General features: G+C 45.8%; 1 protein-coding gene across 1 annotated transcript; it reads left to right on the plus strand.

The window, feature by feature from the left end:
* The first annotated feature begins 681 nt into the window (after positions 1 to 681).
* On the plus strand, positions 682 to 19,362 carry LOC117011571 (RNA polymerase II elongation factor ELL2-like). The gene is made up of 9 exons (XM_033086994.1): positions 682 to 729; positions 786 to 876; positions 10,969 to 11,210; positions 12,243 to 12,367; positions 14,170 to 14,468; positions 16,709 to 16,775; positions 18,434 to 18,605; positions 19,038 to 19,082; positions 19,221 to 19,362. Exons 1-9 carry the CDS (start codon positions 682 to 684, stop codon positions 19,317 to 19,319), a joined length of 1,188 nt encoding a protein of 395 aa, XP_032942885.1. The 3' UTR covers positions 19,320 to 19,362.
* Positions 19,363 to 25,013: the final 5,651 nt, after the last annotated feature.

Here is a 25,013-nt window from a genome sequence, read left to right on the forward strand (position 1 = left end):
ATGAAACCTTCCTTCCAGGAATCTGCATATGCATCTCCAATTCAAGTTAATGGAAGTTCTCTCGTAGATCAAGGACAAATTTGATGTGCAACAGCATGTTGTGATTAAAATCTTTGATATAGTAGGAAAGCCATGATATTTGTTATGCTTCTGAGTGGCCACAATTACCCAGCCTAAAGATGACTACTTTGAAGTCAGCTCCTTGGTGCACCCTTTTATTAAAATGGTGACACATTGCTAGGGGAGAGCTGCCCAGCACAGCTGAGGCCACATCTCGAGGGCTGTGTCACATCTGGGCCCCTCATGACAGGAACTGAGGGGCTGGAGCGTGTCCGGAAAAGGGAACAGAGCTGGGCAAGGCTCTCAAGCACCAGGGGTAGCTGAGGGAGCTGGGCACAGGCTGGACTCCATAGGCTGAGAGGCCTTTCCCAACCTAATTCACCCTGTGAACAGAAATCACTTCGGTCGACACGTACTTCAGATCTCCACAAACAGAGATCTACACAGCCTGCCCGACAGCTTCTTAAGGCTGTCATCCAAAGGCTGAGATTTAAAGGCACGACATAATTCAACCCCTCAAATCACGCACACCGCCTCACTCTGCCAACGAGGCACTGCGGGAATCCCGCCCGCGCCGCCGCCTTTATAGAAATGCGGAGCGAACCAAGCTGAGGGCACAGGATGGGGGTGCAACATCTCCCCCCCCGCGAGGGGCCGTTGGACTCGGCTGTGAGAGACCTGGCGTGGCGCGGCGGCGGCTCCGCCGAGGATGCTGGGAGTTGTAGTCCGGGGCGGGCCGACCGCCGCCTCCTTTCGGGTATCCCTGGGACGGGAAAGGCCGGGAAGAGACAGCACGGGACGGGGGGATCGGGCTCGGTGAGGGCGCTTTTGGCGGCGGGAGGAGGCGCCGCGTTGTGACCCGTGGTGCCCGGCGGCGGGGAGGAGAGGCCGGAGGGCTGGGCCGGGCGGTGCCGGGCCCGGGCGGCTGCGGGACGTGCGCGGCTCGCTCCTCGCGTTCGGACCCGGCGCGGCCTCGCGGGGCTGCGGCGGCTCCTGCGCTCCGAGCGCTGCCAGCGCCGGGCTCCGAGGCTCGCTGTGAGGTGAGGGTCAGGGAGCAGCACTGCGCGGAATTCCCGCTGCCATTTATCCCGGTGCTTCGCTTGGTGCCGTCCTGCTCCTGCCTCCGGCCGGGTTTCCTCCTGCGGGCAGAGCCCGGGTTGTTCGGAGCCTCGGGCACCGAATTCCAGCCCTGCCGCGGCGAATTCGAGTGCTGGTCCTGGTAAAATGCCTGAGGTTTCGTCCTCACCCTCGGGAATCTGTTAATGCCGGATGGAAATGGTGCTTCAGGAGCTTGATTGCTTTATTGTAGTGTCTGTGGAGGCATAATTTGGGTTTTGTGCGATTTATTTGGTTTTATTATCACATGAAAAAAAGCACATTACTTCTTTTGGGAGAACACCTCTGAAAGCGCTGGAGCTGCTGCATCACATCCTGTGCTATCCATACCCTGGAAAAACGATGGGAGCAGATTGTTGGGATGGGCCGGGTCTGGCTGTTTCCTTGGTGGGGTTATTTCATGGCATTGCTGGATGGTGTTCCGCAGTTCAGGATCAGCAGTTCTCCCCCTGCGGCATCACCGGTGTGTGGGGTTTCGGGAGGGTTTTGTGACACTGAAATATTTGATAGCAATGAGGTGGGGGGGTGGCCTGCTGCAGATCCTGAGTGTTGGCATCAGTATGAAAATGTGTGGAATGAAATAATTGGAATTCTGATGGTTCTAATAAGGTCAGGCAACCTTTGGAAAAATGGAGCTTGCAGGGTTGATGGTGTCCGTGGGCTCTGTCTGCCCTGGTGACAAGGGAAGGCCACCAGCCCTTGCTGTCATGCCTGGAGTTTCAGCTGTCCTGGCAAATCGATTTTGCAGAGGCACCACGCCAAGAGGGATACCAGCACACACTGCTGTGAGTTGACACCTGCAGTGGATGGCCAGAAGCTTTCCCCTGTCGCACTAACACAGCCAAGGAGGTGGTGAAAGTTTTGTTCAATCACACAATTCTGAGGTTTGGGGTTCCCTGGGGGATGCCATCACACAGGGGACTGCACTTTGTCACAACAGTGGTTAAAGAGGTTAGCCAGATTTTGGGAATTACTTGGGATGTGCACACAACTTATATACCCTAAGCGAGTGGTAAAGTTGAACGTATGAATGAAACTCTCAAAACACAAATTAGCAAAATTTGTCAGGAAATGTCCATGACATGGGTTCAGGCCTTGCCTAAAGCTTTACTGAGAATCCGCACACAACCAAGGTGGAGGGATAACATCAGTGCCTGTGAAATACTGTGTGGCAGCCATATCAAATTCCACACATTCCACATGAAATTCACATGAAGGGGAAACTTGATTTACAGAGGTATGCAATGGTTTTAGGTTCCACTTTGCAGAAGCTTCAGAATTACATGGAGCTATCCAGACCCATAGGACTGGACACACGTGCACATCCCTTCCAGCCTGGAGACTGGGTCTGTGTGAAGTGGTGGGACAGTGATCCTCTACAAGCCAAGTGGAGAGGACCATTCCAAGTCCTGCTGACCACCCTCACCACAGTCAAAGTTGCTGGCAAAGGACCTGGATTCACGACTCCAGAGTTAAGGCTGTAGCACCTCTGTACATGAACTAGTTCTTGCAGCGACACCAGAGCTATCAGTGCTGCACTAAAACACCTCCTGTGGCTCTGCTGAACATCTGCCCTCTCTTGCATTTCCACTTTTTTTCCTTTACACAGAGTTGTGCTCCTGATCTTTTTTGTCTGCAGAGGCCAGGGGATCATCTGTAAAGTTAAAACACAAGAGTTAATGAGGAAATGCAGGAATGCAAGCGACTGCTATTTTTAGCATGCTTCATCTTATGAAATTCCCCCCACCTCGTGTGGTTTCAAAATCAATACCAAAATACCAAATAGAACTTGGTTTCTAATAAATCTGTTTAGTGTCTCAGTGTTTTAGAAGATGCTCCTCTAGATACTGATACTGCAGCCACTCCAATAAAAATAAATCCTGGGGATCTGGTCAAGTACACCTGCTCAGGAAAAACTCTCGTGGAAACAGAACCTTGGTACCACAAACTTCTGGGCAGAGCTGGAACTTGGTTTGTGCAGAAAATTTCGGGACTGTGCATTTCTGTTCTGCTGCAGCAACTTCTATGTTGCTTTCCTTGCTTCTCTCTCAGCCTTTAGGAAGTTAAAACAGGAGAGCAAACATCATGCTGGGTCTGTATCTCACATTCACTGGGATCAGGCTATGGCTTTCTCTAGTTCTACCTCACAGTTAAAGCAATGATGTTTTTAAATATTTCTTTTATCCTGTACCTGCCTTAAACTAGCACATCAGTATTTCACAGCCCTTTTCGGCTCCTGTATGGAGATAATGCCACTTTTGCAATGTTCTAAGGGGAAATACAAGTGACAAGCTTGAATAAATTGTGGGTGCTATAGACACATGCTCCAAATGAAGTTAACTAAAACCCTGGGATCATCATTGGAAGAATGCATCATAAAGTCTCTTTATTTTTAATATTAGGTGATAATTATCATTAAAATGTCTACTCATGGGCCCGTCTGTATTTCAGTAGTCTTCCACAACAGGTAGATATTTCTTCCCCAATAAACACCTAAAACAGTGCCAGCAGGAATGGGAACACTCAGATGACTGGTGGGTTTTTCAGCATCTGGCTTCTTGGCAAACTAGTTGGGCAAAGCTTTCTGTCCTCAGGCAGCACAGGCAATGAATCCAGCTCCAGGCCTAGCCACGGATCCAGATTCAAGCCAGCAGTGCCAACAGAGCCCTAATGCCATTGAACACCACCTGCTGCCCTTCATGTGCAGGACCTCAGGGTCTGAAGGGAGGTGTCAGAGGATGAACCATGCCCTGCTCGGCAGTGCCATGGGATGAGAGGAATGAGCAGGGAGTGATGCACAGGAAGTTCCAGCTGAACATGAGCAAGAACTTCTTTCCTCAGCAGTGACTGAGCACTGGGACAGATCATGCAGAGGGTGTGGGGTGTCCCTCACTGCAGATATTCCAGAACCATCTGGACACAATTCTGTGCCACACTGGAGCAGGGGGTTGGACCTCGTGACCCACTGTGGTCCCTTCCAGCCTGACCATCCTGTGATTTAGTGATTGTGTGACCTCGCTGAAATGCAGGTCTTTGATGTGAGGAGTAAATGAACAGAGAATAACTCAGTGACAGCTTCCCTTCCTCTCCATTCCTGAACTACAATGGCTTGCTCATAAATCAGTGGCTGATAGTCCCAGGACCAGAAGAGCGGTCTCATCCTTGTGAGGATGGGATGGCACAAGGCAATACAGGATGGTGCTTCTACTCCCCGTTTCCTCAGGGAATGTTTCCGGGAGCCCATCAGGAAGCCTGTCGCGGCCCAGAGCCTGGGGACAGTGCTGGCTGCTCTCCTCATTTTGTCTTCATGAGAGACCTTGGCTGCCCCAGTGCTCGGGACAAGTGCCTGCCATGTGTTTGGGCAGAGCCACAGCCGTGGCCACCAGCAGGTTAGGGACATGCTGTCCACCTTTGCCATTTCTGAGGGGTTCCCCGATCCTGGCGCTCTCCCCATCCCCAGTGGGGCAGGCCCCAGCTCCATCCCTGCCTGCCCGCCTCCTGCAGCCAGTCGGGGCAGAGGGGCGGCACTGGAGGCTCCTCCGGCAGCAGCCGGGCGGGCAGCGGTGCCCATGGCGTGTCTGGAGGCAGCTTTGTCCCTGGGCAGTGCTTTGGGAAGGGACACCCTGCCTTGACGTGCTGAGCCCCCTTTCTTCCACCAGGCCATGTCTCCAACACTGGCCTTCATCCTGGCCTTGACAGCCATCCATGCTGAGCTGAAAGTGAATCTAAATATTGAGAGAGATGAAGTGGGACAGATGCAGGAGTGCGAGGAATATCTGCATCAGGAGATGACTCATCTACTGCAGGAGATGTGGGGCAGCAGTTGCACCATGGAAGCCCTGCTCCCTTTGGCACTGAAACAGCAGTGGCTGCTTTGGGCCAGCAGCCCTGCTTCTGGCTCTGCTCGGTGTGGGCTGCTGGCTGGTCAGAAGGAAGCGCTGCTCTGCCAGCTGGAGAGAGCTGGAGGGAGCCAAGAGAAGGAAGGCTGTCAGCAGCAAGGAGAAGGTGAGCAGTGAGAAGTTTGGCTACGAGAAGGTCAAGAGCAAGGAGAAGGGGAAGGTTAGTAGCCAGGTGAAGGTGGGCAGCAAGGAGAAGCATGGCAGCAGTGAGAACACTGGCAGTGAGGAGAAGGTTGGGAGCAGGAAGAAGATCGGTGAGCTCAAGGAGAAGCTCAAGGGTGCAGGCAGTGGTGGCAGCACTTTGGCTGTGCCCACCCCATCACCAGTGGGCACATCCAGGATAAGGCTGGAGTGGGCTGTCAGCAACCTAGTCTAGTTGAGAATGTCCCTGCTCATGGCTGCGGGCTCACACTGGATGGCCTTTCAAGGTCACGGCCAAGCCCATCTGTTCTGGGATTCTGTGATTCTACAGCAGGGCCTGCCTCGCATGAAGGTGATGAAGGAGTTGGTGGATGAGCTCCTTGGTGTCTGCCGAGTGCTCTCCCGGAGGAACTTTATGCTGGAGTTGTACCCCGGCCCTGGATGCAACTGGGACACCTGCTCTGAGTGCTGCAGCATCCAGGAGAACAGCAGCACCTACCACCCGCTGGTCATTCTGCGGCCACCCCCTGGCCACTCCTTCAGTCTGGATAGCACAGAGCAGCCGCCAGCTGGGCACATCCATGTGGTGCTGGAGTGCCTGTGCTCTGGGGAGCAGCTGCTGGGGCAGAGGTGCTTCCTGCACGCCTCTGGTGGCCAGCTGCCCTGAGATCAGACTGGTGCCTGCTGGACACCCTCTGCACGGGCTCATGCTTGGATCCAAAGAAAGTCACCTGTTGGGTTGGGGCTTTCCTAGAAAAAGAAAACACCACAAACTTCCTGGGCAAAACCAACGTGTGTAACTGCATCAACTTGGGATCTTTTGGGCAGGGTTCAAACTTTTATTGCTTGAAGTTCTTGCTGCACTGCTCTTGTTTCTTCCCTCAGTTTAATAACTAATATTACACTAACTGCAAGCATAATTTGGCACCAGCAGTGAACCTTCTCTTTGTTTTCTTTCTGGGATAGAACAAAATAAATTTGAAGAGGTATAATCCCAGAAAAACTGCTTGTACAGCTTCGTGCTTAGATAATACATTAGAATAACTCATTCCTGTTCAGTGCTTAAGACAGTTTTGACAATCTGCATTCTTTTGTTGATAGAATATGTGTCGATCTAATCTAACAAATTGATAATTTTTTCTTCTTGCAGGATATAATTGGTTTACCTCTTTGATTTTTAAATGTTCTTGCAAAAGCTCTTTTGTCATCAGCTTAAAGCTGTCAAATGAATACTTGTTTTAGAAGAACTTACAAGTTAGGATAATGTCTTAATTAGGTTTCTTGGCACAATACATAATGGTGCTCTCTTTAAAGCCAGAACAAAGAACCCAGGGATGCATTCTTTATAATATAAAGTGAAAAAATGAGATGCTTCATGCCATAATGAAGCATGGGTGTTTGCACATTAGCTGAACAATGTCTACAACTTCTAAGTTAGTTGTTGGTGGTATACAGAAAAACAAAGTAAGTCTCAAAACTACAAGGTCTGAAAAGGTCATTCTTGAGATAGATGTGATCCTTCAGGTTCACAAGGCAGCTCACAATCTATTTGTGCAGCTGCCATCAAAGGTGTCAGTTCTGGTTGACATTTGGAATGCTGTTGTATGTGCAGCTTGGAAATCTGTTGGTCACTGCATCTTACGTTGCTTTGGAATGAAGTTCTTGGAGAGCAAAGTGAAGCTGTCACCTGTTACATCACCAACGGAGATGGTGAAACTGCTCACAAGGACAAGGAGAGCTGAAAGTTGTTTTCGAGCTTCCCCTTTGCTTGCCCTGAGTGGGGGGATGAGGGAGGAAGGCCCTGCATTTTTGCAGATGGTAGAATGATTCAGCAGTTCATGGGATCTTAGAGGCTGGCAAGGAAAGCTGTCACCAGCTGTGCTGAATGTCTGTGGGATGCACATTTGGTCCAAGGCAGAGCGCGCTCCTGGGCGTTCGCTCGCTCCGCCAGCTCCTCTCTGACTCCTCTGCTTGTGCACATCAAATGCTGCTTCTGATGAGCTCTGATTTATGGACAAGTGGCTCTTGAATGGCAGAGTGCTCTCATCTGCCAGGATGACAAAGAGCTGCTCTTTGCTTATTAACAGTGGCTTAAAAGACAATGTGCTGGTTAATCAGTGGTGAGATTCAGAGCTGGGTTGCAATTTTCATTGAAATCCCCTTCATTTTATATGCATAATGAGATCATTGTAGCAACCACTGTAGTCAACTTCTTGGAGTGAGTTACAAAATACCATTTTGTTGGTGCATTCAATATTCATTAGCTTTTCACAACCAATGAACTTTCAGGCTTCAAGAGACCCAGGAATAATTGCGCAGTAGGGATTTCACACTAAAACTAGGTGAACCCCAACCCCCCCTGTCCCAGAACCACAGCTGGGGAGGGGTCAGCGAGGTGAAATTTGGGGTTGTTCATAGGAATTTTGGGTGTGCTGTTTTTGGGGTGGATTTCGGGGTGGGGTTTGTGGTTTTCTGGGGACTCCGTCATGCCCAGACCCCCCTTCTGTCCCAGAACAGCAGCCCAGCGCCCTCATGCAGCTCCTTGGACTGATTTGGACTGCTTTAGACCAGTTTGGACCTGTTTGAACTGGTTTAAACCAGTTTGGACCATTTTAGACTGGTTTAGAGCATTTTGGACTGTTTTAGACCACTTTGGACTGGTTTGGACCAGCTTAGACCAGTTTCAACTGGTTTATACCAGTTTGAACTGGTTTGAACTGGCTCGATCCAGTTCAGACCGTTTGGACTGGTTTAAACCAGTTTCGACTAGTTCGAACCGGTTTGGCTTTGGACCAATTTAGACCTGTTTGAAGCGGTTCAAACTAGTTTAACCCAGTCCAAACTGGTCTAAACTAGTCCAAACCAGATTGGACCAGATCAAAGAAGTTCAAACCGGTATAAACCAATTTAAACTGATCTAAACCAGTTAAATCTGGTTCAAAATAGTTCAAACCAGTCCAAACCATTCTAAAGACCGAAACATTCTAAAACAGTCCAAATGGGTCTAAACCAGTCCAAACCAGTTTAATCCGTATCAAACTGGTTGAGAAGAGAAGAGAGCTGGAAGTAGATGAGGGTAATTCCACAGTGCACTAGAGGTAATTCCTTCTGCTCTCTGAAACCTGACTAAGCTGCAATTGCAAACTGCCCCCTGTGTATGGGACCTGTGTCTTCCTTGGTGCTGGCCAATGAAGAAAAACAAAACATCTCTTTTTCTACCATTTCCTTTTGCAGAAACCTCTTTATTGTCACCAAATGAAAATGAAGATTAAACAATGTACCTGAAGCTGGGTAACACAACCAGTCCATGAACAGAAAATGGAAATAGTTCTGTTTCACCTAAAGGGGACAGAAATAGGTGATTTGGCTTGTCTTTGATACTGGATGACATAGGAAAAGCAGTGAACATTGAATTAGAAATGCCTTTAAAAGATTTTTGCAACTAAGCAAGAACATCTGATTAGTTTTAGACAGTGTCTCATTACTGAGTGTAAATAGCACAGTGAAAGTAATTAAATTATGCAATGCAAATTTCCATTGGCCAAATATTTACAGTTACAGCTTTACCAATAAACTTCAGACACAGCTCTACACCAAAAGAAAAATCAAGGTTAAAATATTATTGTAAGCTCACATATTTTTATAAGCATAAAATGAAACCAATCATTACTCACCAGAAAGTTATTAGTTGTGAATTGCAGACCCATGTCCTCAAGTAGCTGAGTTCCTAATTTCACAGCCCAAAAGAAGAACTCCTTCTTCAGAGAGAAGCAGCAGATTTTCTTCCAATGGGCCTGAAACACTCAGCTATCCATTAAAAAAATGCAGTTCTAAGAAATTTTTGTCAGAAATTCCCGGGTTACTTCCCTCTTGCAAAACAAATCCTGCTCATACTTCTGACAAAAATACAAAATCTTGGGGAAGAAACAGCACTAATTAATCTAATCTAATATTACTAAGTAATTTTTCTAGAAGAGCTTATATTTTTTGCTTTGTGACCAAGGCATGCCATAGTTCAAGTTTTGCTGTCAAATCAGCTGCAATTATTCATCAGGAAAGTACTCAAAAATCTGTTAATTTGTGGAAAATACGTATTCTGGGGGTTTTCATTCCATTAGAAGATTGATTTTGCATTATATCTACAATAGCAGAAGAGAAAAAAAACATAAATGAAACTCCCTTAGAGGACTAGCTAGAAGTAGAGAAACTGTGGAAAGAAAGGAAAATAAAAGCTGACAAAAAACAGCTATTGGCCTCATTCCTGCACCATCAGGTGTACTTGAAATATGAATTGCTAATAAAAATATAAGAATTAGGAAGAACAGCAACACACCGCAACACTCATTCTTGCAGTATTGGATAAATGCTTACAGTGTGAAATTTCTGAAGGTTCTACAGAACATTTTCTTTTTAGCCAAATCCCAGTGAGGTGTCGCACATTGGAAGTGTGCAGGTTTCCAAAGTGTACAACCCACTTGGAGGTATGGTTGCTTTTCATATTTTGTTCAACATCTCTAAGATTTTTCAATTTGGTAATTCATTTTTGCAGCACATTCTTGAGACAGGGTGTGTGTTCAGAGATCTCAGCTTTAGGTGGTTTACCCTCAGATGAAGAGTGCAATCTCTTGTTACTGCAATCAGACATTGACCTGTTTTCCTCTTGAAAAGCCTGCCAGTCCTTCCTTGTTCCCCTCCTGCGTGATGGGTTGGAATGTTGAGCATTGAGGTCCAGGTCTGGACCACTCAATGCACTTAATTAAGCTGCCTTGGTAGCTGATGTGTTGGTTTTGCAACTGGACTTTGGAGTACTTAGTTACTGTGCTTATCTGTTAAACTTATATGGAAATTGATCAAAAATTACCTTGAGGAAATCCCATGTGGAATTTCATGGAAATATGGAAAACTTTGCTTGATTTAATTTTTTGTCTTGGTCATTAATAAGGAACTGTTGCCACAATACGGTTCTAGCTTCTTTTCAAGGAAAGTGAAAGGAAAATAATGATCTTTCCCACGGACTTCATAACTGTTCGCAAAGCACAATATGCTTAGGTTGTGCCATTTGTCACTAATCTGATCGGAGCACTGTTTCCCCAAGGAGCCTCACTCCAGGCAGACAGGAGGTGGATATTCCCCTCACTCAGTGGTGAGCTGAACCAGGCACAGCTGCCCTGAGAAAAAGGGGCTCTCACCTGGCTGTGCTGCAGTCACTGCCTGCAGGGACATCCCTGCCACTGCAAGTGCAGCTCTTGCTCTGCCTTAGCTGAGTGCAGAGCATTTTAAGGCAGCAGCATCGAGGCTTTTTGGAGAGACAAATCTAAACTTCCAAATTTCTCATTGGGGATTTTGTGTATTACATGTGAATGATGATTTGTTTGATTCTTGGACATAGATCCAAAGGGAATACTTAACATTCTGTGACTGGGGTCTGAGGACTGAAAGTAGTGAGACAATTGTGGAATTTGGGGCCACTTTTGTTTTGGGCTGGCACTGAGAAGTTCAGGTGAGACAGGTCTGGTTGCTGGTAGGGTACAGGGTGCCCTTGCAACATGCTCCATGCAGTACCAATTAGGGATTGGGCTTTGTCACAGAATCAGAGAATATGCTGAGCTGGAAGGGATCCACAAGGATATGCAAGTTAGGCTCTGTCCCCAAGAATTCCATCATCATTTAAAATCAGCTTTGCTTGCCTTCTCTCAAACTCCTCTTATGACATTTCTTGTTCTGTTTTTGTTTCCTTTGGGAAAACAAGCAGACATCGAAAGAGCCCAACCAAACCCTTCCCATCCTGCACCTGAGAAGAAGAAAACAACGCCCATGGAGCCTGCAGGCAGTGAGGGGAATCCTTGCACTGCTGTTTGTGGCCGACCCTACAGGGACAGGGTGATTCATTTACTTGCTCTGAGGACGTACAAGAAGCCAGAGTTACTCGCCCGCTTGCAGAGAGATGGAGTCAGGCAAAAGGACAAGGGTACCCTTGGCAAGATCCTCCAGCAGGTGAGATTTGCAGTTTGTTCCAGCAATTTTTAACACCACGGTGTTCTTTCAGCCTTAATTTTTACTTGTTCCTCCACTGCTTAAATAAGAAACTTTCCTTTTTAAATATTCCCTGTTCCCCATGGCTGTTGCTGAATTATGCAAACATTAATATATCATGTCAGAATATTTCCTCTTTAGCTATGAACAATGTCCAGGGAGGATAATTCAAAAAGATGCAGTTTTGGATGAAAGACTGGCTTATCAAATGGACTCAGATATTTGCTTCCCTCCCAAAACAACCTTACTTCTGCTTTTAAGACATGAATTCCTGATTCTGGTATCTTTTTTACTTCTACAATTTTTTAAACCTTATGGGATACAGGTACCAACACAAACCATCAGAGAAACATCAGTGTTTATCATGTTTTCAAAGAAAGAAAATGGCCAAATTTTGAGACATGGTTGTGGTGTTCTGATGAGTTATTTAATGTGTGGTAGGGTTCAAATTTATGGAGACTTTTCCTGTCTCCATCCCAGCAGGAAGTCTCAGCAGGTTTCAGGTGATGAAGTGTAAACCAGCACTTTTCATATTAGTGGTCTTCAGGTTCTACTACCTCCTTTTAGCTTTTTGAGTAGATTTTGTAGTTGACTTTAGGAAGATATGAACCTCATTTATTCTTAAAGGAATAGAGCAAGCCATGTGCACAGTGTTCTCACTGCAGGACTTTGCAGGAATGAACCCTGGCTCAGGCACATGAAGTGGGAGGGATGCTGGGCCTGACCACCTCTCCTTACACATTGTAGCACCAAATGTTGTTTTGAAAGGAAAATTTGCAAGATATCAACACAGATACTTGGTTATTCCCAATTGGTGAAACTTTAATATAGCTTAAAGCTCATGTGATAGAGGAATAATTCATCTCTGTACCAAAGGACATTGTTCAGTTCCAGTTGGGTGCTCACAAAAAGCTGTTCAGGACTAACTGGATTTCTGTAGTTTGCATATAGCAACCATAATGAATGTTTGTTTTCTTAAATGTCTGCCTGTAGGTAGCCAACCTGAATCTAAAGGATAATTCCTTCAGTCTGAAGGAACATCTCTTTCAAACCCTTCAGGCTGATTGGCCTGGCTACAATGAAATGGAGAGGGAGAATTTGAAGTTAATACTTGCCAGGTAAGTTCAGTCTTTAGAGGAAGGAGAAGAGACTTTTCATTAAAAACACCCTGGGAAATGAAGCCGAGCTTGTTAGAATATGCTGGGTCAGCAGACACCCATCAGGGTCATGGAGTCCAACTCCTGGCCCTGCACAGGACACCACAAGAATCACACCCTGTGCCCAAGAGTGTTGTCCAAATGCTTCTTGAGCTCCTGCTGCAGTGACCACTGGCCAGGAGAGCCTGTTCCAGGGCTCCAGCACCCTGTGGGGCGAGAACATTTTCCTGATATCCAGCCTAAAGCTCCCTCAGCTCAGTTTCATGCTTTTTCCTTGGGTCCTGACACTGAAAATCTGTTTTACCTCTAAAAAAAAAGTTAACAGTTGATACTTATGCCTTGTAACCAGAAATGTTTGACCATCCTTACAGCAAATCAGCTCCATCTCAAAACACCACCAGCAGCAGCCAAGTGCCATCTCCTGAGCTGTCTGAGAGAGAGGCTCCAGCAAGACCTGCTCAGATATTTGGTGTATTTTTAACATTCTCTATTGTGTATTAAGGTTTAGCCCTCTGCTGAAGGTGTAAAAGCTGTGATGTGAATGTGCAGGACCAGGCCAAAGCATGCTGTGCCTCAGGCATTCTGACAGCTTTGGCAGGAAGGCTGTGATCAGAAGAGAGGGTCCTGCAGGGGTGGAGCAGCACTGTCCTGAGCCAACTTTCTGCTCTGCCTGGAGACTGGAGCTCAGTCCCCAGCCTCAACTCATTCCCTGCAGAAGGGCTCAAAGGGCTGGCTCTGCATGCAGGACAAAACTGTGTCAAAAGACTCCTGTGCATAAGAGGCTGCACCAGGGTGGGGCAGATGGGGCCCTCTCGCTCTCTTTTCCCTCTCTCTCACTTTCATTCTCATTGTTGACTCCAGATCTGCACTATCCACGTGGCCAGACCAACATGGCATCTACAGGATACAGTGATATTCCCTCATTCTCTTCACTGCCTTCATTTCTCTCCTGACTCACTCTGCCTGGGAACAGCATGGCTGTCCTGTTCTACTCCATCCTCAGTCCTGAAGTTTGCTGTGGGAGTGGGGAGCTTGTGGCCGTGTGTTGTGGCTTGTGAGCCAGGACCTTTGAGAAGGTCCTTGGGAGGAGCTGAGAAATGATGGAAGTGCACTGAGGAAAAAGGAAGGACTCATCAGTCACCATTTGTGAAAGTCTCTTATACAAATCTAAGAACATTTTAGGCATCAGCTTTTGAGACTAAAGAGTAGGGTGGCTGCTGGAGTGAAATCTACTGTACCTAAAAAGCACAAGAGTATCCTGACATGTGACTGATGGGAATTAAGAACCAACCACCACTCCCATGTACTCCTGGGTTGTGTCAGTGAAGCTCTGATCTTGTCTTTAACAGGAAGGCAGCTAAAACAGACCCCTTAGTAAATCATGTGTGTGTGTGACAGCAAGAGCTGAGTCTTTTTTCCTGGTGTGTGCAAGCAGGAATTGGCAGCTAGAAAAAAAACACTGGACCTCCCCATTTCGGGGAAGCCTTTGATAGAGCTGCTGAAAGGAGTGTCTACCTCCCAAAGCCTTTTAGCAAAAGACTTGAAGTCTTAAGATGAGAAAGTAGGAATGAGGTAGAGCATGTATTTACTTGCACTATTTCCTGGTTTGAATGATCTTTTTCATTAAGAAAGATGTTTTTTTCAACCATTGCCACTTCAGAAATGCTGCTTTTTCAGAATGGGAGCAAATCCTAATCATGGATTAATGGATGAATAATCTTGTTATTGTTGCAGAAATGGCCTCTGGCTTCTGACTTTACCAGTCCAGTGAAGAGCAAGAAGAGCCGAACTGGTCACCAGCAATTCACCAGTCACATCCAGCCAGCAGCTGGAGGCCTCTCTTCTTCCTGGGTGCTGCCTTCCACATCCCTTTTTACTGGGAACATGTCTCCAAGTGTTGGCTCCATTTCCCCCTGCATCCATGAGGTGCACAAGAAAGACAACTTCCAGAGGTCCAGCATCCCAGAGCCTGCCAGGGTGCAGGAGGAGATCCCCAATTCAATCGGGAAGAAAAATGAATTGGGAAGGCTGAAGCAGGCACATCCTTTGGATTTCGATGAAGGTATTCATATGCTGCTTTTCCTAACTCCTCTCTAGAGAACTGTGGTGTAAAACTTTGAATATTAAGAGGAGCTTCTGCCCAAATTAGGCCACAAGTGAGATCCTTTTCAATTGTACAGATGTTATTAACAGTAAATGCGAACTAGGGAGATAGGAAGGAATAAGAGAAGAGAGGTGGGCTGTGGGGAAGAGACAGACCTTAAGGATGAAGATATCACCACCCCATGGGTTCTCTGTCATCCAGCCAGTCCTTCTTCAGCCTTGGTCTTGTTGGTGGTGGGGGTCCCCAAGTTGGTCTAGAGGTACCACCTTTATACTGCCCAAGATCTGAGTACCTGCAGGTACAGATGGTCACTGATGTTCTTAGGATCTTGGGCTGCAAGGGATGTAAGCAGTCATTTCCTTACCCACAGTCTCTTCAGCAGAATTTTTGTCAGGTGTCCTAATTCCAAACCTTCACTTGTGTTAAGCCATGACATAATGCTTTTCTTCATTCCGTCTGTGCATCTCTTTATGTCCTGTTGTAGTGGCTTCTCTTATGGCAACATTCTTCTTTGACAGTGCTCTGAAATAGTTAATTGTGCTCTTGCACTGTGTGAAAAGGGAGCTTTGAAACCAGGGACTGGATACATGAAGGCACTGCTCTGTTTTACTGCTCTACCATTATCCCTGTTGAATGGTCATGAAAACCCAAGACTTTGTTTTCTGTAATTGCATTACATTGTAAATCTTGTTATTTAAAAGGCAACAACAGCAAAGGCCAGAATCTGTGCTGCTGGAACCTTATCTAAGACTCCATTCATCTTTAGAGATTCTCTCTCTGTAGTGCAAAACGAATCAAGAGGAAAGAAATATTAACTAGATTGCTATTGGGAGAACATGGTAAAAAGGAAGAGCCTGGCACTAGAAAGTCACAGAAAAGGGATGTTTCCTTTCCATTTGATTTCCAGTAAACTGACAATTGACTGAGGCACCACTTTTTCCACTAGCAGGTTTTCAAGTCTGCATGTTGAAGATAGAAACCCATTACACATTTATTGCAGACTAGTTTGCTAAAATACATAGATCAAATCTCAATGATTTCATCATTGTTCATTGAACTCAGCCTTTTCATGGAAACTCCAAAAGCTACAAAACCTGGGCTGGGGTTTCCTGGAGTTCTAGTTTGAACTGTGCCATGAGCTCCTCTGCATCTTAGGTGCAGAATGTCTTTCTTCAAAAGCTTTAGAAGTACTTCCAATTGAAAACGACATTGAAAAGTAAAACAGAAATGCCCGAAGATATCTGATCACAGGGACATACCCAGTAGGGCAGAGTTCAGTTTCTTTCTTTGTGTGTTATCTCTTTTGGAGGTTGAATTTGCAAATTACTGCCTGGGTATAGACTGGAGGCATGTTTAGAGTGTGTAGATGCCTCTTTCAAGTGGTGATGTGTTTGTATAGACAGGGGCTTTGAGATGGTCTTTCCACATTTCCTCTGGACATACACATGGTACCAGCAAACCTTGGGATGACTTTGGAAGGATTCCTGCTTGAATCTATAAATACATGAGCATCATTCTTCAGGAACCAGTTACAAAATTCTGAGCAGCTGGTGAAGGAAAAATCTGGACTGTGTTTCAATCTGGGGCTTAGACTGAAGCTTTTGTGTGGACTGAGCCATGAGAGCAAATGCACTTTTGGGAATGAAATGCTCACAGCAAAGCTGTTCTTACAACTTGTATTGAACATACTGTAACTTTCCTGCTGACAAGAGGGCAGAAACTTTGCATCCAAACTTTGGGCTTCTGGAATGGGCAAGGAAGTGGCGATAACAACAAGGCATGATAAGAACTCCAGCTTTTTTCTCTGTTTTTTGTTAGAACCGGCATGTTGTCTCGCTCTTCCACCTCTGTTTCTCTGAAGCTGTTATGTTTGTTGAAACTGCATCTGTTGCTGCAAGACTTGAATGGTTGTGCAGATGCCACCTCATGCCTTCAAAGAAGAAAAGCTGAGCTGGGCTTTACACTGTGGGAGTCAGAACCTGTAGAATAAAGTGGCCATGCCTTCTTTCTAAAGCTTGGAACTGGCTCCTGTAGAGAATGTTGTGTGTGCCCCTTTATTAATTTTCATAGTTTTTTTTCCAAGTAATTTACTGGTGAGAAGAAAGCTCTGAAGGACTTTTACAAGGCCATCCAGTGGGTAATTTTTGGCTTTTTAAAGATTTCCTGATGAAGAGTGTCATAATTCTGCTTTTCTGCAGGAACAAGAAAAGACACTTCCATTGTCTCCACATGCTCTGCAACAACCAACCAAGCAGACTACCTGAGGTGAGTAAAATAGCAATTAAGCCTTGCCACTCGCAGTGGGGTGCCATGTGAAGCCCTTCCCAGTTTTGAAAGGATGATTTTGAGTAGGTTTTGCTGTGCCTCCAAGGCCAAGAGCTGAGATGAACCCCGAGGTGGGTTCGGCCCGGCCGGGCCCTCCCTTCCTGCAGTGCAGCTGCACAGGGTCAGCTGCAGCCGTGGGGCTGCATCCCCCCCTGGGATTTGCAGTGCAGCAGGGAGGGAGAAGTGTGTGTGTGTGTGCTGTCAAACCCTGGGAACTGCTGCCAGCTCGTGCCAGAGCAGTGCTGTTGGCAGGGCAGTCAGGCCTCCTGCAGCCCTTGGGCTCTGGGGCAGCTGTGGCCTTTGGAGCAGGCGCGGCAGGGCCCTGGGGCACATTGGATACAGCCAGGGATGCTCCGGGGGAAGGCTGAGGGCAAGGCTGGCCCTGCAGGGAGCAGCTCAGGGAGGCCTGGGCTGGGGCTCTTGCTAGGAAATGGCTCTGGGCAGAAGCCACAAGTCCAGGTTAGTTCTTCTCTGGTACCTTCCAAAATGTTGAGAGACATCTGTAGTTTCCTTTTCAGAACACACCAGCACACCAGTCAGGTGCATCTGGCCTGGGATCCATCCCTGGCACCAGCTGTTGTCTGTCTTGGTACTGAATTTCAACATGCTCCAAGATTTACTACTTGGAGTAATTAATCTCAGGAGGTTTTAAGGATTTATTCCCACACTGAGGTAGTTTGGTCATCCAAAAGAACCAGGTGTTCAGGCCCAGAGGAGTAGAAGCACTGGTGTGTCCAGTGTGGGAAGTGGTGTCTGTTATTCTCATTGCCACTTCATCTTGAATTTACATCATGAGCTTGGTAAACCTCACTCTTGTTGATTTGAAGGAGAAGGGAATGAAGAAAAAATTTCTCCCAGCAGTGGCTTTAACTATTAATGATTAAAGCATTAATGATTAATTTAAGCATTAATTTTGCCCTCCTTAGGAGTTGATGTGGTTTGGGTTTTTTTTGTGTTAGTTTCAGAGGTTTTTTTTTTTTTGATGGCTGTATTACAGGCACCTCAGTTCAAGGCCTCGTTTTCTAACTGCTGTCCAGTAGAAGAATCAAATTTTATCATCACCTCTGCTTTGCTGTTAGACAGGCAGACATAAATGCAGCTCAGAGGTTCGAGTCTGTGTAACCAAATCCATTAATGCAGTCCCTGCCAAAAATGTATTGCAGAGGGACTTTCAAAAGTAAATGTAAATTTAAAAGTTTTTACTATCTGAAAAGAGAATATAATTTAGCAATGTTTCTTCTCTTCCTGAAGTTGTGGTCTTTGTTGGTCCTTTGATATTTGAAATGAGTGCCAATGATTCCTAAATGGGCTCCAATTGCTAATGAAGAAAACCTCTTCAATCTAAACTGTTAGTATCTAAGTGTCCTAGAAATGTGTCAGATTTCTGGAATTACCTGCCTAGAGCCTCTTCAGGCATATGAGCTTGCATGTAGAAACAGCCAGTCCCAGAGCATCTGCCTCAAAGCTTGGGAGTCTGTGTTTGACATTCACCACGTGCTTGGTGTAAAACTACACATGTGCTTTATGGAATAATACATGTCCTTAATTAGAATGTTCTCTTAGAGTTCACTCACAGAAAAATCTATTTTTTCCATTAGAAAATACACAGCCATAGTCTCCTTGGAGCAACGCCAGCACTACAAGGATGACTTCAATGCAGAGTATGAGGAATACAGGAATTTACATGCTCAGATTGACAAGATCAACAAGGATTTCATGCAGTTTTATGAACAATGGAAGTGTCTGAATCCAGGCTCTGAAAACTATCAGGTAAAGAAGGACAAAGCCATGAAGGCTGTGCTCCACCACAGCAGTGTTTTGGATTCTCTGGAGCTGCTCAGTGAGACAAAGGGAAACTGCAGAATGGGCATATGTGCTCAGACACTTGCTTGGGCTGGGTCTGATTTTTGCAAGATCCTGCCCAAAAGCCCGTGTTCGAGCTGTCTGTGAACAAACAGTTAGGAGAGATGTGTCCCAAGCAGAGTCTTGGAGCGTGTGCTCCTTCTGTTCCCTATTGAGAGGCGTAATTGCAGATCTTGGCTGATGCTGGGAGTTGGGGATTTGTTTTTGAAACCTCCCAGAAGAGTGGTGGCTCACAGAGAAGAAAATCTCTAGAGTCAAATAGAGGGGATCTTTAGTGTTTTACCTAGGTTTGCATTTTATGGTGGTAGTGAAACATTCTTCATGGTTTTTTTCTTGCAGATGCTGCTTCATCGAATCCTGGCAGATTATCAGCAGTTACAGCAGGTATGTGTGACACCAGACCTGCAGGACCATGGTTACTGCTGAGTCTGGCTCAAGGCTTTTTAAAGCAAAGCACATCAGATTCTAAACTCTGCAGAAATGTTTGTATACCCTAATTTATTTTTTCTTTCTCCTTGACAGGGTAGCCCCAGCTACTCTGAAATGAAGAGCAGGTGCCAGTACCTCCACAAAAAGCTGTCCCATATTCAGAGGCGAATATCTGAATTTGACAAGCAGTAAGTGGAGTCCTGGCACCAGACATCTGCTTCAGCCTTTCAAATCAGTGACCTGTGGATTTTTATTTTAAATTTGAGCTTAGGTTTTTAGAATTATATAAATTAGTATTGATCACTAGGTTATGTTAGAAGTGAGCAGTAGATTATTTGTTAAATATGTAGGATTAGATCAAAGAAGATTAGTAAGTTTTAGACACTTAAAAAAGTTAGTATTGAACTTTAACAATAATAAAAAAAAATTCACTGTTGATAACTCTATATTTCATTGTTGTTTATACAGCATTTGGTGTGGCTTTCTTCTGGTCAATTCTTCAAGCCTTAAGTTTATCCATTGAAATAAATTTTTTCAGGAGAAGGAATCCCAGTATCTCTACTATAAAGTCATGTACATTTTAAGAAAATATTGTGGCAAATCCAAATTCTTTATGATACGTATTGGGGTGCTTTTTGAACTTTCTTGCAATTTAAACACTTTGCATTCTGCTGCCAAAGGCGTAGGAGTTTGGACAATGCCCTCCCCAAATCCCCTTGTTTTGGAGGGTTACAGAGGAATGCATTTGGGCTGCTCTAAGCTGTCAGTGAATATGGAAATCTTGGCAAATGTTTTGTAAAACACATTTACAAGTGTTGGAGAGAAGATACTTCAGTGGGTTTGAAAGAGAAATTGTTTGAATGTCTCTACATGGAAACTCTGGTAGTTTTGTAGTTTTGTCAAAAATACTCTATCTCAACCAGTCTTTCTAGAGAGACAGAGATTCCTGCACAGAACCATGTGGACTTTCAAGTCCAGTCTTTTTCCTAAGTTTCCTGTTGTTAATGCATTCAGCTGAAAGGTTAGAGGTGTGGCCAGCAATGGCATAACCTTCTTCTGGGGAAGGATATGAAATTGACTGAGGGAAGAATATATTTGGGAACATTCAAAGGGGCTGTAAATGCTCTTGGAGAGTACTTTACAACTTCCTCAATTGTCTCCATGCTAAAAATGTTGAAGCAATCTTGGAGTGTTTTGTGATTGAAGACCTGTAACATCATCTAAGCCTATTTCCATCCTGGTGCCGCTCATAATTTCAGGGAAGAAGAGAAAGGAGGAGAGAAGACTGTGGTAATCACATCAGGGTCATTACTCCACAACCAGCCTAGAGTAGGATTGCTGAAAAGGATTGTAGAGTGGGGATGTAGACTAGGATTGAAAAGAAATCAAGTTTCTGAAACCTCAACTCATTTGGAAGATTCGATTCCTTCTGACCCTGTGAGAAAGTTCAACATTTCCTTCTGAATTGTCAGTTGTTTCTTAATGCTGCAAAGAGAAATTTCTGGCTTCTTTGGTGTGCTTCGGAAGACTCTTCTTTATTCATCCTCCCCAGACCAAACTGCCTTTGGAATATGGCCCACTGGCCCATTTTTTTCCCATCTGTGTGACTTCTATTTGAGGCAGGAAGGGCACTGGCATTTGCAGGAAAAACCAAAGGAGGAGGAGGCAGCCAAGACATCCTATGCAGATGCAGGGCTTCAGCTGTGACTCCAGAGCCTTTGGGTTCCTGTCACTTGGATTTCCATCCATGAGTGCAATATCTTTGGCTGGAGGAGAATTTGGCTCAACTGAGAAAGCAGAAAGATCAGTGAGGGCGCTCTGAAAGGTCTCCAGGATGTGGTGCAGAGCTGTCAGTGACTGTGAGGTGAGAGTGAGCCCTGCCCTGCCCAGGGTGCAGCCCCAGCAGAGCCCTGGCAGAGCCCGGAGCAGCCTGAGCCTGGGCAGAGGCGGCTGGAAGGAGCCCTTGGAGCTGCAGGAGGCAGCAGCCCGGCCCTGGGTGCCTCCTCCTGGCCCCGGGCGAATCCTCTGCTCTCAGAGCCAAGCTGGCAGCTGGCTGGTCCCGAGGGGAAGCGCAGCCGTGCTGGGCACAGCACACACTGCTGGCATTGGCCCTCCGGAGTGTGCCCAGCAGGAGAGAAAGGCAAAGAGCAGCCCAGGGCTGGTGGCCTGGCTGAGGATTGCTGCTCTTGTGCCGGCTGCCCTGGCACTCCTGGCAAAGGGCAGCAGTGTGTGCAGCACTCTGGGCACAGGGGCAGGGAGCCGCGCTGCTCCGCAGGCTCCAGCCCAGGGCAGCGTCCTTCAGGCACGGCAGCTCTGCCGGGGAACCGAGGCCAGCGGGAGGCACTGACAGCTTGTCAGGGCACATCTGCAGGGACAGTGCCTCCCACAACTCTGGCAGGAGGCGCCTGCAATGCTGCAGCTCTGCACTGAGCCAGAGCAAAGGTGGGTGTTATAGATAATAACCAGATCAAGTCGAATTAAATAGCAAAACAGCAATTTTTATTTTTGCGACCAAAAATACAGTCCTGGGAAGCCACAAGCGAAAACACGACAGCGCCGAGCCCGGAGTCGGCACTGGGTGGACACACACGCTGATCTGATCTCTACTGCATCAGACCCCCCTGTGTTCACACCCTGCCATCTCAAAGAGTCCAGCTTTATACAGTTTTTCCTGGCCTGAGGCGAGAATTTCCTTTGTTTCTGCAGCAAATTCTCATATTTAAATTAAATCCTTTTCTGGTGCTGCCGTGGACAAAAGTCCTTCCTGTATGCTGATGAAGGCTGTGTCTGCTCTGTATTGATGTGTAATGAAGTGCTGTCTTCTCCCTTATGGGAGCCATCGGAGGTGATTGGTACTTTGGCAGGTATTTTATCGATGATCTCTTCCCGACTGATGATGATGATGATGATGATGATGATGATGATGATGATGATGATGATGATCTCTTCACGTCCCGTTGTGGAGATCACCGGGCTAGGTCTGTTGATATGCTAATTACGGTCGTTGTCTCTGGCCCCGGGTGCTTGGTGTTTAAGATGTTCTTTTTACTTTATTTTATTTCATACAATCCTTTTATATAAACATGAATTATAACATATATCACAACCACGTGCTTGGTGTAAAACTACACATGTGCTCTATGGAATAGAAACACATTAGAATGTTCTCTTAGAGTTCACTCATACAAAAATGATCTCATTTTTTATATTAGAAAATACACAGGCATAGTCTCCTTGGAGCAACGCCAGCACTACAAGGATGACTTCAATGCAGGGTATGAGGAATACAGGAATTTACATGCTCAGATTGACAAGATCAACAAGGATTTCATGCAGTTTTATGAACAGTGGAAGTGTCTGAATCCAGGCTCCGAAACCTATCAGGTAAAGAAGGATAAAACCACGAAGGCTGTGCTCCATCTCAGCAGTGTTTTGGATTCCCTGGAGCTGCTCAGTGAGACGAAGGGAAACTGCAGAACTGGCATATGTGCTCAGACACTGCTTGGGCGGGTCTGAATTTTGCAAGACCCTGCCACAAAACCCCTGTTTGAGCTGTCTATGAACAGTTAGGAGAGGTGTGTCCCAAGCAGAGTCTTGGAGCATGTGCTCCTTCTGTTCCCTATTGAGAGGCTTAATTGCAGATCTTGGGTGATGCTGGGAGTTGGGGATTTCCTCTTGCAGACCTCCCAGAAGAGTGGTGGCTCACAGAGAAGAAAATCTCTAGAGCCAAACAGAGGGTATTTTTAGTGTTTTACCTAGACTTCCATTTTATAGTGTAGTGAAGCATTCTTTATGGTTTTTTTTTCTTGCAGATGCTGCTTCATCGAATCCTGGCAGATTATCAGCAGTTACAGCAGGTATGTGTGACACCAGACCAGCAGGACCATGGTTACTGCTGAGTCTGGCTCAAGGCTTTTTTAAAGCAAAGCACATTAGATTCTTAACTCTGCAGAAATGTTTGTATACCCTAATTTTGTTTTTCTTTCTCCTTGACAGGGTAGCCCCAGCTACTCTGAAATGAAGAGCAGGTGCCAGTACCTCCACAAAAAGTCCCATATTCAGAGGCAAATATCTGAGTTTGACAAGCAGTAAGTGGAGTCTTGGCACCAGACATCTGCTTCAGCCTTTCAAATCAGTGACCTGTGGATTTTTACTTCAAATATAAGATCAGGCTTTTAGGATTCCTTAAGTTAGTGTTTGACAGTTAAGTTAGCACTGAGTAGATGATTATTTGTTAAAAAAGTAAGATTGGACCACAGAAGTGTAGGAAGTTTTAAAAGTTGAAAGAAATTAATATTGAAATTTAACAATAAAGAAATTTCACTGCTTTTACACCTTGGTTTTGCTGAAGGTTTGTGTTGGCTTTTGCACACATGCATGCATGCAAAATTCAAGGATCTAAGGCAAAGTCCTTCTATAAGGGATATTGAAGAGACTGGCCTTGGGTCAGCAATGTGTCAGCGAGAGACAGCTGAGCCATTATTACTGAGAGGAAGAACAGCCCTGCAATAGAGGGGGGAGCCAGGGCTGATACTCACTAGAACCACCTCAGGTTATTGGGTGATCCTTAGGTGGGATCAGTTAGAATGTCCTGAAGAGTGAGGGCTCCAATCTTTTGGTGCAGTATTGTATGGACTTTGGCATCCCTTCGCCATTCCAAAAAGGTTCCCTTTCCAGCAGAGGAGGCTTCCATCTGCTGCCTCTGCCAGAAGCACTGGGATGGACAGCGTGAGCAAGGCTTGGTCAGCTTTGCAGGGTTATGAACATTTGCCACAGAGGGGCTACAGCAAAACGAGAAGCCAAAAGCAAACAAGCTCGTGGCCTGATCCCAGAACAGGCTGTCAGGAAAATTAATCCACAAACACTAGAGGTTTATGTCCAAAAAGGAGACAGAGGAGTCCCTTGTGCTTTATTCGAATAAAGGGAGAGGCCATGGGGCATTCCCCTGGAGTCTCTCAGATTTTTGGAGGACGCAGCCTCCTTTTTATCCCATTTTCCTGGCTGCATTTCCCTCTCTCTTTCCCCATTGGCTGAGGTACGTGAGAGGCACAGACTTCCTGGAACGCCTGATACCTCTAAGATTCCCCTCTAATGTATAACCCTCCCTTTCAATTTTTAATTCTTACAGAATTCATAGTTCCCTCCCATTGTTTCTTTCATCTTCCAATACCCAGTGTCATTTCTACAGTTTGTTTGTAAAGGCAAATGTCTTTTTCCGTTCATCAATCAGTGCAATCAATCCCATTGTTTCTTCTGTCTCTCAGTGCTAATCTTATCTACCAGCAGACCCACAGTTTGTTTGTAAAGACAAATCCAGTGTTCCTCTCAATTCCTCCTCTTCTAATTTTTTTAATAATTGTCTTTACAAATTTTATCTATCATTAATCTCTTGTTCCTGTATCCTTTTTGGTTTTGCTCCTATTTGCAGTGACATCAGTTTCTCTCCTCCTATAGCCATCTCTGGATCAGTAGGCATGGCTATTACCTGCATCCCTTTGATTACATGTTGAATAAGTTGTACTAAGCAAGGGATCATGCATGGTAAAAAGAGTAGAGTTGCTACAGCACATAAGAGGAAGAAAAGCAGTTGTTTAACCCAAAGTCCACCAGGTAGCCATGAAAACATGTCCCATTCCCATCCTTTCCATGTTTGGACTGGTACATAACCCAACTACCATTAGTGAGCCTAACATGTGTTTGATTCCATCTCCCTTGATATCTGGAACAATCATAAGGAGGGCAGTTGGGGATCCAACAATCTAAACCCAAAGATAAAGTCCAGTCACAAACACTTTTTCCCACGTATGTGCTTCCTGGTCTATTTAGATAATAAGTGCCTCTTTCAGAAGAATGAAGCCTCCATGGACTTCCTTCTTCATCCCGAAA

This window comes from Catharus ustulatus, unplaced genomic scaffold (assembly GCF_009819885.2).
Source record: "Catharus ustulatus isolate bCatUst1 unplaced genomic scaffold, bCatUst1.pri.v2 scaffold_94_arrow_ctg1, whole genome shotgun sequence".
Taxonomy (NCBI): domain Eukaryota; kingdom Metazoa; phylum Chordata; class Aves; order Passeriformes; family Turdidae; genus Catharus; species Catharus ustulatus.